The 15,130-nt window shown below is 37.4% G+C and overlaps 2 protein-coding genes across 2 annotated transcripts; both read left to right on the forward strand.

Moving 5' to 3' along the window:
* Positions 1-2,330: 2,330 nt before the first annotated feature.
* On the forward strand, positions 2,331-7,944 carry LOC131324358 (endo-1,3;1,4-beta-D-glucanase-like). Its single transcript, XM_058356303.1, has 7 exons — positions 2,331-2,568; positions 4,461-4,482; positions 5,232-5,358; positions 5,701-5,791; positions 6,073-6,162; positions 6,224-6,324; positions 7,601-7,944. The coding sequence occupies exons 1-7, from the start codon at positions 2,415-2,417 to the stop codon at positions 7,739-7,741; spliced, it is 726 nt and encodes a 241-aa protein (XP_058212286.1). The 5' UTR covers positions 2,331-2,414; the 3' UTR covers positions 7,742-7,944.
* Positions 7,945-8,945: 1,001 nt separating this feature from the next.
* On the forward strand, positions 8,946-15,122 carry LOC131324359 (endo-1,3;1,4-beta-D-glucanase-like). Its single transcript, XM_058356304.1, has 7 exons — positions 8,946-9,449; positions 9,902-9,923; positions 10,692-10,827; positions 12,124-12,214; positions 12,336-12,425; positions 12,489-12,589; positions 14,805-15,122. The coding sequence occupies exons 1-7, from the start codon at positions 9,302-9,304 to the stop codon at positions 14,943-14,945; spliced, it is 729 nt and encodes a 242-aa protein (XP_058212287.1). The 5' UTR covers positions 8,946-9,301; the 3' UTR covers positions 14,946-15,122.
* The last annotated feature ends 8 nt before the right edge of the window (positions 15,123-15,130 follow it).

The following is a 15,130-nucleotide window of genomic DNA, read 5'->3' on the forward strand; positions in this document are numbered from 1 at the left end:
GTGCGGGCGTGCCAGGACTTGTCGTCGTCCAACGTATGGAAGGCGCGAGTGCGCCTCGATCTGACTTCGTATGTAATGCGACTGCGTGTGACCCAAAGGGTGAGGCCACAAAGAGGTTCGTGGTTTTGCCACAACGATAGTGGACTTATAATTTTCCAACCGTGTGAGAAAAAGTAGAGAACATCGTAGAATAACTTTATTATATCGTAATAATAAAGTTGGGGATACAAGAGAGATATGAATAACTTTATTATGTAATAATAATAAAGTTGGGGTACAAGAGAGATAGCAATGGGAGAGAAATGAGATAATTGCTTCGTTGGGAAGGTTTTGGTTTAAGCGTTGAGCTTGATTGGTGTGTGAACTACTTTTTCTTCTTGTCTTCTAGCATTTATAGACAAGGGTCTCCACGGTTTTGTTGAGCTTCGGAAATCAACTGCTTCTTTCGAATTGGACAAGTGTCCCATGCCCCATGCCCGTTGTCGCAGTTAATTGAGATCATGGGTGGTTTATTAGAAGTTATCAAGGGTAATGGACCACGTCATGCTCCTTTTTTCATAGCCATCAGAGAAACACAAATCCTTTGACCTAGTCAAATAGCCTTGCACTTCTAAGAAACTGCCAACCCACTTCCTTATTTCATGGTGATCATGGGTAATGGCCCATCTAATTAAATTAGATAGCCTTATTATATGTTTTACCCTTAAAGATCCTTCCAGAACCTCAATTATTTTCCATGAGTTATGGGCCTCTAAGAATTTCATCCGAATAATTAAGCTCAAAAAGGCCAAGTCTCATATCCCAGTCAAATAAAAATTAATTGGGCTTTTTGATACATAACCCATTAATTTTTAGCTTATTAAACTCTTAATTCACGGCCCAATTTAATCGAATTTCAATTAAATGGCCTCCAGCGCTAGCTCAAGATTTGGTGCCAAAAACGGGTGTAAACACCCGCTTATTATTAAGTCATAAAAAATTTTAAAAAAAGTACAAGGCAAAAAAATCAAGGTCATAATGTGCTTTTAGTTTGAATTGTATCAAAAAATTAAAATTAGAATGAAATTCGGGTTATGGTGCTTTATGATTTAGCATGATTCGATTCAGAGAAAAAAAAATGATGGGTTTCTATTTATTTTAATTTTAATTTTTTAATTTTCTTATTTTGATCATTGTTCTATATTTAATGATAAATTAAAAAAAGAAATATGATGGACCAAGTTGAAAAAATACAAGCCTGACTTTAAAAATGGTTAATTTTTTCATTGAAGTTTTTTAAATTGGTGAGTTATGTGTATACAGTATATACATATACATGTATATTTTTTATATTTGCATACATCACTATGTGAGTATGCGAATGCGAGTAGTTGTTTTTTCTTTTTTTTTGGGAAGAGTTTGCCACGTTCCGTTAAGGTTATTATTTTTTAAGTACTTATTTTCTGTTTTATGAGACAAGTCATTCTCTCACAATATATTATCTTTAATTTAAAAAAAATGCATAAATATTTATTTTAGTTAGTAGAACACACCCTAATTATTGATGTAGATGAAGTATCTCCCAAAATAAAAAATGTACACCAACAACTAATGATCTTTCTAGAACAAATCATAAATATAAAATAAATAAATAAATAACAGAGAGAAGAGTGGGCGCAATGAATGAAAAGAGGAGGAGGAGAGAGAGAGAGAAATTTAAAAAGAACAGACTGGAAAAATGAAACCTCAATGCTGGACACGGAAATTGAACCTGGGCACAGGTATACTTGAGGAAACTTAAGTATACCCTACTAACCAACAAACCAGCACAATCAAATTATGCTATGTTTGGATCCAAAAAAAAAAATATACGTATTTATATTTACATGGAATTATTTTTTTTTTGGTTGCCCTAGCCTGGGGGTTGCCCAAGCCGACGGGCTTGCGGGATCTACCCGGGGCCGGCCCTGGTAGTGACGTGTCTTCTCTCCTTTAAATAAACAAAATGACCAGGGCTTGGCATTTCTAATCCTCCCAAGTCCCTGCCTAGGAGGTTAGGGTTCGATTTATGTCATGGTTGTTTAGGATTCATAGTTATGTAATTTTTTTGGATTAAAATTTACTAAAGCCTCATTACGTTAAGATTCTTATATTTTAAGTACTTGTTTTTCGTTTTAACAAGACAGATGATTCTTTCTCACAATATATCACTTTTAATTCAAAATGTAAGTATTTATTTTCTTTACCGAAATGAAACCTAACCCTGGTGTATAATATTGGCAAAATTTAAAAAAAAAATAAAGAAAAAAACAGAACTTTCTCCTATATAAAAGCTCTCTCTTCCCTCCACTCATTCACATGAAAACCCTCCCCTTGTCCAACCCTTCTGGAAAGATAGTTTATTGGCATATACTTAAGCATAATAGTATCTGTAAATGGCGAGCTCTCACTCTCAGTGCTTGGAGAATCCGCCGGACCTGAGCTCGACAAGTGGGATAGGAAGTGTCCAAGAGCTTGGAGGCCTAAAGGCCTATGTCACTGGACCCCAAGATTCCAAGCTTGCAATCCTTCTCATTTCTGATGTTTTTGGTAACAACCCATCTCCGTTTCCTTCATCAATTCTTGTTCTTGGTGTTTTTTTTGTATGTGATAACTCATGTTCTTGGCGTTTAAGTTTTCATTAAATTGTGCTAGTTGTTAAGGAGTAGAGGGGTTGGGTATAGGCCTGTCAGGCCCCGTTCCACTTTTTTTTTTTTAACCTTCTTTTTCAAAAAAAAAGGTATTTCAAGCTTATATAATGAAAATTTAAATTAAAATTAAAATTTTTTTTGCACCATTTAAAAAATTTCAATGAAATCTATCAAACAAGATTCATATTGGTAGGAAAATTATTTGCGTAAACACGTGATTTTTGAGCTTGAAAAACCTTTCTTTTCTAAAACTTCCTTTTACTGTTCATCTGGAACGGCACCTCAATAGTTGGATTCGATCCGGATCCGACAAATCCAAATCCAATAAGACTCAAATCCGATAGTGATAATTCAAATTCGAAAAATTTGGATCCGATTCAAAAATCTGAATCCGATCCGAAAACTTTTACTTCAAAAACTTTTAGAATTTGTTTTTTCAAAAAAAAAAAAGAAAATACAACTTCTTAAACATTTTTTTTTTGAAATAAAAAATTTACAGTTTTTTTAAAAAAATAAAATTTTGAATCGGATTGATAGCAGATTTAATCCGAATCCGATTCGATCCATATTTGGATTACCGAATTCGGATTATTGGATCGACATTATCGGAGTCGGATCGGATTTTTCGGATCGGGTCCGGTCTATTGACAGGCCTAGTTGGGTATAAATAAAAATGGGTGAGAGGGGGCTGGCCCCCCCTACAATTTTAAAAAAAACCATAATTTTACATTGATTTTTATTTTATTTTTATCATCAAAGTTCTTTTTTGATCCCCCCGCCCCAAAAAAAAAATAAAAAATTATCTAGCTCCTTCTCTGATGTTAGGTGTGTCACTAGCTAAAGCCTTTGGACTGGATATAAATGGTTTGGACAGTACAAGTGCCCTATTCAGTCCCACGTCTATAAAGATTTATGTCACACTTCATTTTGTCATACTCAAATTACAAGGCTGCATGATGATAGACTTGAAAAGTGACTACGCGGGAGAGACCTTAAAATGCATCTGCACATGAGGGGATATGAAGGAATACAATCCGGCATTACTTGGGGATGGAACTGTGATTATTTATGGGACCTCTCTAACAGATAACCGATGACTTGAGCTTTTGGTTAGATATAAAGTTTCTATAGTAGTTTTGCAAATTATAGGCTCCGTTTGGATAGATAGATGTGTTTCTCAAACTAAGGGGTTTGCTACAACTCATTAGCTCCACTTTATTTTAAATTTGGCGGTTTACATATGGGTTTCATTTTTGAGTTTTTTAGCTTTATTAGAATAAATTTGGAATGACCCTTTGATATGAGCGTTTTGTAATGTTTGATGCTTTGATGTGTCTGCTACTAACTCCAGATTCCACTCTAGTTTCACATGCCACCTATAGCTTAGTCTTTTCTGTTGTTGAAATTGAAGATAACTCACTTCATATGAATAGGTATGGAACTATGTGTTTGACTTTGCATTTTGATAATAAACTGCGCGCTGCATATAATGCTGTGCAAGCAGGGGAGGTTTAAATTTTATTCTGAACATTGAGTAATCTCTCCTTTTGAAACTAATCAAGTAGGCTGCAGGGAAATGGAAAAGGGGACAGGAAGGAAAATTCAAAATCCCTTTGTTCGACTTCTGCCCATACTTCTATAATTGCTAGATTTGGAAACTTTCGAAATAACCACAAAAACTTACTAAAGAGCAGGAACAAATATGTTTAGAAGTGAAAATTACACCATTATTAGTCGTCAGTATTTTCTCAAGAACGGGACTTTAATTATTTTGCTTAAAATGTTTTGCAGGGTATGAAGCTCCGAATTTGAGGTATGCCAAAATTTCCAATCATATTAGGTTATACAAATGGTATCTCTTGTGTTGGATTGAAACCACGAAACTGATTCAAGTTTGCTCTCCCAAACTGAGAGACCATGATCAATCAGCTTACACTCGAAGAGTTTGGTTTTCAGTTGACCTTTCATACAGTAGTTAATGTCATGAAGGATATTAATACCATATATCTCTACCTTCCTTTAATTAGTGAAACTTCATATTCAAATACAGCAAAAATCCAACTCTAGGTAACTGGCATACTACCGTCTCTATATATACACTCACTGATATGCTAGCGTATAGACAGCATGCTACTTCTAATGATTTATGAGCTCTAAAGCCTTCATGTCTTTTGGCCTTCAACGTTTGACAGATAAGGCAATTCTTGGACAACAATTATCTTTGGATATACTCTGGACATCTCGTGCCTGGGAGTTCCATACGTTTCTCTGTAAAATCAATTATCTACGATTTCTGTTGTAGAAAACATTTGTAACACTGAATAGTGCGTGTTTTGATAACTAATGAACACTACCACCTTATGATCTTCCTTTAGTATATCCATGCGTCCACGAGATTAGGTATGTCAGCTGGTTCATCTTGTAACCTTGTAGTTTGACACCATACCAGATGGCAGAATTGATTCGAACAATATATTTCCTTGAGCGTTATGCGCAGAGTTATCTCTTTTCTAATTTTTTCAATCTTTTTTTCTAAATGCATCATATTTTGTCCATGCAAAGGAAACTTGCAGACAAAGTGGCAGCTAATGGATTTCTAGTGGTGGTTCCTGATTTCTTCTATGGTGATCCTCTTGATGTTGATATCCCTAACGTGGACTGGCAATCATGGCTGAAGGTTCATGGCACGGTTAGTTTCTGGTTTCAAAGTCAAATCCAAAAGTCAACTATCAGAATTGAAGTGTAATTTTGAAACCATTAAAAGACTGACAGGCTGACAGCACATATAGAGCTCACAATTTTACAACCAGAAGGTTCCGATATATCACCATGCATAAAAGCCACTTCGTTTAGCATCTGAATTCTTAGAGTTGCGGTTTATTTTCGTTCATATAGTAGTTTAGATGTCATACGTTTGACCTAGGCGTTATGAATAGCATAAATACATGAAGTATGGAAAGATTGAATTTTGCAACTTGAATAGGTAACTTTGGACTTCTTGAAACTTGAATGGAACTTCTTTTCGTTTCAGGATAAAGGGTGTGAAGATGCCAAGCCAGTAATATCTGCTTTAAGAAGCAAAGGAGTAACTTCTATTGGGGCTGCTGGTTTTTGCTGGGGCGGTAAGTTATTTCTATTGTTTTTTACATGTAAAAGAAGCCACGAAAGTCAACATTTTTTAAATAGGCTGCTTTTTCACTTGAGTTGTGTTTTGTACTTTGGATTGGAGTTGTGGAAGGAAAAGAAAAGCAAAGGGAAAAGAGAGACAAAATTGCTTCGAAAAATCAGTTCTTTTTTTGTTTTCCCACTCCACAACTCTGTCTATATAACTAAGATCCAAACACAGACTTAAGAGTCATGGACTGCTCATTATAGCCTTATAGGTTTATCACATTTGGCTCAGGGGTGGTAGTCGTAAAACTAGCAAGGTCCGATGACATTCAGGCTGGAGTGGTATTACATCCGGGACCCATCACAGAAGATGATATCAATGGTAAGTTTCTCATTTCTCAAGCTTGCAACCTACATGTGACTGACACAGCTTGTTCTTACAGAGGTTAAGTGTCCAATTGCTATATTGGGAGCCGAGATTGACAATTCGTCGCCACCTGAACAAGTGAAACACTTTGGGGAGATTCTATCAGCAAAATCTGGGGTAAGAGATTCTCAAATTTTTTTTTATATTGCTCTGAGATTCAACCCGTCTTCAATTCTTATCTGTTGCTTTTTACTAACTTAGCTGGGAGTAGTTCCTTTTGTTTGGACCTTATATTTTGCATTGGCATTCTCTATGCTCCAAGATAGAGATTAAATGCTGCGATAAGTGAATAACCTGGTAATGGGACATAGATTTCCGTTTTTCAATTACAAAACAGATTTGATATTTCGTGCTATGATCGCAACTCTGTTCTCAGTTTGGTTAGTGTTCTCCGAACTCATTTTAGGTTCATCCGAATAGCAGCAGAACAACACAGTGCACAACTTTTTTATTGATCGGAAATGTAGAGTGCCTAATTATATTGCAACACGGACAAAAAGTTGAGCAATGAGGTCCATCGATGCACAATAAAGTTCCAAGAGGAAGGGAAAAGCCTCCACACAAATAGGAAAAGACCTGTACGCATAGAGAACCACAAACCTTGCATGGAGGATCACTAACCACTGCAAAACCTGGGATTAAAACCGGGGAACCCAAAGGCAACTGCTAGAGAGACCGGTTTGCCAATACAAACTGCATATTTTAACCTTGGGTGATAGTTATCGTGCACCTTCAAAGAATATTATGATCTGAGATCCTTATAAGATGACTCTAAATATGCTAAGTTGGTGCCTCAAATATACTATAACCGAATTTCCTGCTACATTCTCTGTCACTTGCTAACCATATTTGACTTCTACGGTATGTTACTAGAAAACGTTACTGCCCTAGCGAATTACGTTTTGGTACGAATGCTCCAAAACATGGTACACTACCGTTCCAAAACCTAGCGATCCAAAGCGATCCCCTTAGTTGTCCCCAAAATGTCAACTTATTATGGTCAAAATAGAGAGGAAATGGAATTTCGGTGGGATAAATTGTAGAAAGTCCGGTCGTTAAGCTCCTTGTATGAATAATTTGACAAACAATATTTTGTTTCACTTGATGTTTATCACTTGGAAGAGTAAGTTTTAGTTTTATAATATATGGAAGCCTACCCCTATCGTACCACAATTTAAGCATGTGGCGTATTGCGTTCCCGTTCTACCGGAATGATCTGCGTTCCAGGTAACATGGGTTCTACCTGCATCGCCTGTGCAGATTGCTAGTCTCAAGCAAGGTAGGACTGAAACTGAGAGCCAAGGGGATAGTTAGGACCTCTAATTTTCAGCTCTGCAGATATAAATGAATGATGATGTGATTTTATAGTTGACTGTTTCCCCATATTTTTCAGGTTGATAGCTTCGTGAAAATATACCCTGGTGTAAAACATGGATGGTCGGTAAGATACAGCGATGATGATAAATCAGCAGTCAAGAGTGCCGAAGAATCCCATGAGGACATGCTAAGCTGGTTTACTAAATATGTCAAGTGAAGAAGTATTCTCGAAACCCCAGAAAAGAATGCGGCAAGCCCAAAAATTTTCGGTCTGTGGGACTGGGACTAGCAGTCAAGCCCCAACGTACGACATCTGAATGAAGTGATACGTTCTTTCGCATTATTGTTCCGTCTGTCATAAAGAATGAACCACGTATATGTAAATCAATCAATCTATAATAGCTTCATGTTTCTAGAAAATTGGAATGGAGGATTTTAAGACGCTGATTTAGTTCTAGACGCAAGTTCCAATTTGGCATCCCTCGCTTTTGCTGAGAAAGCGAGGGACTTTCTTGACGTTTCTGAAACTTCCAAAAAAAACTCTGCCCTGTTCTGTTTTTGTTGACATTACCATGTTCATCTCCAAGTTGGTGGTGGTAACTATACAAGACGATGGCCAGATGATCGAAATTCATTTCCGTAATTTCTCTGTGTCTCGGTTGTGCGACTGTGCCTCTAGCGGTCCTTAGTACCATGTCCGGACTATTGTATAATTTCACGTTGTTTTGTTGGAAACAAACGGGAGACCCACAAACAATGAACTACGTGAAAATGCAGGGCTCACAGAGTTTGAAGTTCGAAACTTCAAGACTAATGCCGGTCAAGGGAAAAAAAAAAAAAAAGAGACTAAGGCGATAAAGAAAAAACAAACTGAAAACAAGTTCACAAACACAAGAAGTCCGGTCCAACTAATAGTCTCACTAAGAGAAGAAATATTCTTAACAAATACAAGGAGACATCCACGCGCAGGTGGAAAAATTTCAACTCGTGACCTTTTAAATACATTGAACAGTTCGGATCATCGAAATTTGATCGGAAACTATGAGATTGAGATTCAAAGTATTTTTTTAGATGTCTCCGTTCGCCCCGATTAAATATAAGTCACTTTTGACTCCTTTCGTCACGTGTTTAGACAAATAGTTGTCGATTGGAATGTCATTGTAACGCACATAGAAACAACAGGGTTCAGACTCATTTAAGAAAACCTCACAGGGTGCTGGCGTTTGGTCAACAGTAAATACAAAAAAGTCTAAGAACACACCTGCTTTCGAAGCCGTCCTATGTGATTTTAAGTGCATAGTCTAGGAACACACCTGCTTTCGGAGCTGTCCTATGTGATTTCAAGTGCATCAAATCGCTAATCGTGTCCAAAATTGTGTTCCTAGTTTTGCCAAAAAAAAAATTTCTCCTCCCTGTGGAACAATTATTTGTTGGTCGCATGAGAGACAGAACTGACTCTTTTCCTTTCCCTTGCTCTTCCCCTTCCCCTTTATCCGACGTTTCCTCGTTTGACGGACGGCAGCCCAATAGAAAACTTCACCAGGGACGGGAACAACTGTTTTCAAAATTTCTTTTTCCCCATGGAACAATGGGACCCTGAAACCCTTTTGATGATTGACGTAAGCCGTGACGTTCCTAAGCTGAATACTTCTCCTACTCCTCAAGTGACTATTTATCTCTATTCTATATAGCTCGCTCTCGCTCTCGCTCTCTCTCTCTCTCTCTCTCTCTCTTCCCTCCACTCTTTTACCTGGAAACCCTCCCCTTCCCCACTGTAATGGCGAGCTCTCAGTGCTTTGATAATCCACCTATCCTTAGCTCAACAAGTGGATTAGGGAGTGTCCAAGAGCTTGGAGGCCTGAAGACTTATGTCACTGGGCCCCAGGATTCCAACCTTGCAATCCTTCTCATTTCTGATGTTTTTGGTAACAACCCATCTCCATTTACTTCATCAATATTTGTTCTTGGCGTTTAGTATCTGTTTGTTGTAATTAATTATCCATCTGTGCCCACCTTTTTCTTTTGTACAGTGTTTGTTTTAATTTGTGTTGATCTTCATGAGCTTGTGGTAAATTTTCAATCTAACTACAATTTATACTTTTCTTGAACTGGGTATTCTTCTGTGCTAATTTAAAATAGCGTTTGTTACTTGGTATTGAATTTCATTACTCTGTGCTAATTTTTCATATATAAGCACAATTTATTCCACTGGGTATTTGATTCTGCATCTTGTTTTTTGATTCTGCATTTTAAAAGCTATGCCTGTGCAAAAAACATAGTAGATATCATGAGTTTTACTTTCAATATTAATAATGCGTTGTTCGATATTTATCGTAAAACATAACTTGATTGTTGTGTTTCTTAAACTGTTTTGCAGGTTATGAAGCTCCAAAGTTGAGGTATGCCGAATTCTTGATTAATTTTGCTTGAATATGAATGTTATCTCTGTCATGCAACTGAAAACAAAATGAATCAATGATATTGCACATATTGAGGAACTCTAAGGCCTTAATGACATCTTCTGCCATCGATATTCGAGAGATAAAGCCCTACAAGATTAGGATTTCCATTGGATATACTCTTTACATTTGGTACCTACAAGTTCCATATGCATCAATTACCCAATAATTCTATTGCACCATGCATTTTGAATAGAACATGTTTAATAACTAAATGAACACTACTGCATTATGATATTGTATCGTATGTCTTTCATTAGTCCACAAGAACATGGAATTCAGAAGACGTATTATGTAACCTTTTTATTTATTTATTTTAGCAGTAATATTATTATTATGTAACCTTGAAGATACATTTTGAGACTTATTGTCGAGGCTAGGGTTCGGCCCACTACACAACCCTAGCCCAAGGCAGCCCTCGTGGCTATGAGGGCGGGTGGACTAGAAGTTAGTGGGGAATCAGTGAAAATTTTTTTTTGATTGAAAAAGTATTGATTGTCAACTTAATTAGCAAGGGTCGTAACTCATTGACGACGTCCTTGAACCCAGACGCAACAATTATAAAAGGATGACGTGCTTTTTTCTGCTCTAATTGCCCTCCACTTATCTTCAATCGGCACAAAGATATATAATCCATTGAGCTTAATTACATCCATCATCTCTTGTTTTCATTGGGTTAAAGTACCATTTTCATTTGTCACTTTAAAGGAAACTCGCAGACAAAGTGTCAGCGAATGGATTTCTAGTTGTGGTTCCTGATTTCTTTTATGGTGATCCTGTTGATCCTGTTGATCTTGATAACCCTAAGCGGGACCGGGAAGCATGGCGAAAGGCTCATGGACATGTAAGTTTGTGGCTTCTCAATCTTATATAAAAGTCGTCAACGTTGAAGTGTCATTTCAGAAGAGATTAAAGGAGTAGCAATACATAGATAGTTTCTAATTGGAAACCATAAGGTTCCAATTTGTCACCATGCATACATGCCTCTTTGTCTATATTACCTGGACTGGGTAGGGTGTTGGACTGGAGACATGTTTAGATAGTCTCACTAATTTCCTAGTTGTACGATCCGTGCACTTGACTAAAAGATTGGCCATGGATAGTGATTTTGAAGTGTGGTGGTTTAGTTTCATTAGTAATACTTTCAATGTCACAGATTTCAGGCCAACCTTATGAGAAGCATTAATACGAAAGAATTGAAAAAACAAAATACTGCAATATGTTCAGGTATTTTTGGACTTCTGCAAACTTGATTTGAACCTTTTTACCATTCAGTAGGGATGAAATCGGTTCGGTTCGGTCGGTTTTCTGCAACTTTTGGGACCAAACTGATATAGTCGGTTTTCAATTATCAAGAACCGAAACCGATTATTTTTTAAGAAGACCGTTCGGTTCGGTTTATTTATTATCGGTTCGGTTCGGTTCGGTCGGTTTTGGGCTTAACTACGCCAAAAACCAAATCATGGGGAGAGAGAGAGAGTTTGCGATCTGTTCTTCGATTCTTCTGTCTTCGTGTGCTCAAAGAGAGAGAGGGAGAGAGATATCAGGCCATGGCTGTGTAAGTTTCGATAGAGAGATCAAGTTCCATCCTCAATGGTGGGTTTGAAGGCTCACGAGCTGTCCCAAATCAGCAAACACAAAAGCTTCGAACATTCATTCGTTATACAACCAAGATATTCCTTGTATGAGAGAGAGAGAGAGAGAGAGAGAGAGAGAGAGAGAGAGAGAGAGAGAGAGAGAGAGAGAGAGATCAGCCATGGATGTTTAAGTTTCGAAGGGGAAGGGTGGGAGGCGGAGGGCAAAAGTTGAGAGAAATTAGGGTATTGCCCATGCTCAAAAGTTGAGAGAAATCAGATCTCCTCCTAACACATACATGGGAAAAAGAAATATGCATATTACATGGACATCTCAACAGCTGGGATTAAAAGAGAAGCCTGGTTAATGTTATCGGTTCGGTTCGGTTCAAATCGGTTTGGGTTTCCTTGAAACCGAACCGAACCTAAGTTCAAATTTTTTTTAAAAAAATACGAAACCGAACCGAACCGACACAAAACTAAAACCGACCGAATTAAGCAAAAAATGTTCGGTTCGGTTTGGTCAGTTTGGTTTTTCGGTTAAAATTTCCATCCCTACCTTTCAGGATAAAGGTTGTGAAGATGCCAAGACAGTAATTTCAGCTTTAAGAAGCAAAGGAGTAACTTCTGTTGGTGCTGCTGGTTTTTGCTGGGGCGGTAAGTTAGTTCTGTTGCTTTTTGCTGTCTAAGTCTCAAAACTTCGCCCATTTGAAAAGGGTCTGATCTTCAGTTAGGAGTCACCGACTCAGACCTAACATTATGGTTGCATTTGGCTCAGGGGTGGTAGTTGTAAAACTAGCAAGTTCCGATTACATTCAGGCTGGAGTAGTACTGCATCCCGGACGCATCACAGAAGATGAAATCAATGGTAATTTTCACACTTCTAAAGCTCACAACTTGTATCTGTGACTGAAACAGCTTGTTCTTTCAGAGGTCAAGTGTCCAATTTCAATATTGGGAGCTGAGATCGACAATGCGTCCCCACCTGAACAAATGAAACATTTCGGGGAGATCCTATCCACTAGACCTGGGGTAAGAGATTCTGAAAATGCCATAGATACTACGATAGATGCAAAGTCTCTTTTGAAGCTGTCTTCTAAAGGTTTTGAAGCTGAAGCAAGAAAGATATTTTGCCTTGGCTTCAAACCCTTTCATTGCATTACTCCTCTTATTAACTAGGGAATTTTGATGTAGTTCCATATGGTTAGTTACTTAGTTAAATTCAGGATGTCTATATTATGTTAATAACCAATAAAGAATGGGTATGGACAAAACAAATAATTGGGTGAAGCCTCTAAGTAACAAAAGGGTAAGCATTTAAATTACTCATTAACCAATTCACATGTAAAGCGGAATCACACAATCCAATCCAAACAATGTCCTCCATGTCCCGACAAAAGACCGAGGAAAGAAATAGAGTCAGACTGATTCACAGTCACTTTCCACGTTCACTTCCCTTCAGCTTAGAACATACAAAACTGTCTTCTCTAGTTGTCTTCATGGTTCCAGTATAAACCACGAAGCTGCTCAGTTCTTATCTCATTCTAGTTATCCTCAGCCACAAGTACTAACCATGCCATCGGGCACAAACGGAGAAAGCAGCCTACTCAAAAAATTATTTTTGTATTTGTCATTTCGTTTCACACACTTGCAGCAGTTGCTGCGGACTCTGAAACATTAGGTACTGATGGTAATATTCCTTCTCTTCTTGGCCCAAATGTAGTTATGTCCACTCCCCACCATTCTCTCTGATGGTTGGTTGTGCATAAGTCCGTCTTTATAAGGGTGATGATACTTTAAAACTCAATCTACATTTACGTTTCTACCACATTACAGTCAAAACTTGCATTAGAGAAGCAAATTTGCAATAACATATTACCAACACTCACGACACATGCCCGCATCGCAGTAGGACCAGGGGAAGCGGATTTTGAGATTTTTTTTTCTGATCCTCGATTTTGAGATTGTTCTCACTTCTCAGAAACCTGAAACTAGTCAAACTTTACTCCCAGAGTCCCTCCAAATCAACTCAAACTAGTCAGTTCATAAGATTTTGAAGTAATTTATGTGGTCGAGGTAGTGGTTCCTTTGTTTTGAATCTCCTATTTTGCATTTGAATGCAATATGCTCAGAGTTAGTGAGTAAAAGCTCCAACTTTTTGCTCTTCATAAAGTAGGGATTTGATCCTGTGTTGGAAATTACATGCCATTTGGACTTTGAGATAGGGAGAGAGAAGAAAAAAATTGTGGTTTCTCACCAATCTCACCAGAATTATTTGATTTGATGAGACCAATAAAAAGTCATCCTTTTTTATTCATTTCTCTCTATTTCTCACCTCTTTTAGTTATCCAAGCACGTGATAGGTTTTTCTTTTCCATCATTACTCACAATCCAAAGGGGTTGTTGGCGTAGTATAAAAAATGACTGATCCATTAATGGTTCATTGGTTTTTCAAATTACAAAACAGATTTAGTTTGGTAGGTAGTTTAGTTTAATTTAGTTTTGGTAGTGGGTGGAGAGAGAAATAGGGTAATGATTGGAGAGAGAAATGAAATTAATAATTGGAGATATAGAGTAATGATTGGAGAAAGATATAGGGTAATGATTGGAAACAAAACTAAAACTAAAACTAAACTAGCAACCGAACTCAGTGTTGATCTTTATGTTTTCCAGGCTTTGATAACGATTCTTTCCTTAGTTTCGTTGGTGTTCTCTTCAATTGTGCATTTGATTAGGATGGGTACACTACAAACAACAACAATAAGAGTACCCATGAAATTCCCAATATATTGGGGGTGTGGCGGGGAAGACTGGAGATAGACTTTACCTTTGACAATATATGCACAAAGTGGTTGCTCTCAGAAATTTTACAATTGAAATAGTGGCCCCTACCACCAAAAATCGAGAAACTCAACGGACACTATCCGTGGAACCATGCCCCCAAACCAAAGACAGAGGGCATCAAAGAGGGCTGGCCTCGTGGGTACATTATACTGCATAATTAACTCTTGGGTTATCATGCACCTTTTAATGATTTCATCGTTCTTATAATGATGTTAAATTTGCCAAGTTGGTCCCTAAAATTGGCTTCAATGGAGATTTTTTGCATGATTTTGCTATCACTTATTTGTTAACTGTGATAGAACTGCATAAGCATCGTGTCTGCAGTTCTATCCTTGACACGAAGTAGAACTAAAACTGAGCCATATTTTTCTTTGTCCACTTCTAATTTTACCATATTTTTCAGGTCGATAGCTTCGTGAAAATATTCCCTGGTGTAAATCACGGATGGTCAGTTAGATACGATGACGATAATGAATCTGCTGTCAAGAGTGCTGAAGAATCCCACGAGGACATGTTAAACTGGTTTACCAAGTACATCAAGTGAAGAAATGTTTCTCAAGCTCACAAAAGAAAGGTGGAAAATGTTCTGAACGAGTTGATAATTGCTTGCTTTCCAAGTTGATAACTGCTTCATGTTTCTAGTCGATTGAGATGGAGAATTAGACTATGTTACATTTTGTTTCACTTTTAATAAATTGTCTCGTTTACGAAGCTTTATACATCCCATTT

This window comes from Rhododendron vialii, chromosome 4a, assembly GCF_030253575.1.
Source record: "Rhododendron vialii isolate Sample 1 chromosome 4a, ASM3025357v1".
Lineage (NCBI taxonomy): Eukaryota > Viridiplantae > Streptophyta > Magnoliopsida > Ericales > Ericaceae > Rhododendron > Rhododendron vialii.

Bases quoted from the DNA above. Each gene is read 5' to 3' on its own strand.
- LOC131324359 (XM_058356304.1), top strand. From the start codon at position 9,302: ATGGCGAGCTCTCAGTGCTTTGATAATCCACCTATCCTTAGCTCAACA. The intron at 9,924-10,691 runs GTATGCCGAATT...GTCACTTTAAAG, and splicing joins TATGAAGCTCCAAAGTTGAG to GAAACTCGCAGACAAAGTGT. The intron at 10,828-12,123 runs GTAAGTTTGTGG...CCTACCTTTCAG, and splicing joins GGCGAAAGGCTCATGGACAT to GATAAAGGTTGTGAAGATGC.
- LOC131324358 (XM_058356303.1), top strand. From the start codon at position 2,415: ATGGCGAGCTCTCACTCTCAGTGCTTGGAGAATCCGCCGGACCTGAGC. The intron at 4,483-5,231 runs GTATGCCAAAAT...GTCCATGCAAAG, and splicing joins TATGAAGCTCCGAATTTGAG to GAAACTTGCAGACAAAGTGG. The intron at 6,325-7,600 runs GTAAGAGATTCT...CATATTTTTCAG, and splicing joins TTCTATCAGCAAAATCTGGG to GTTGATAGCTTCGTGAAAAT.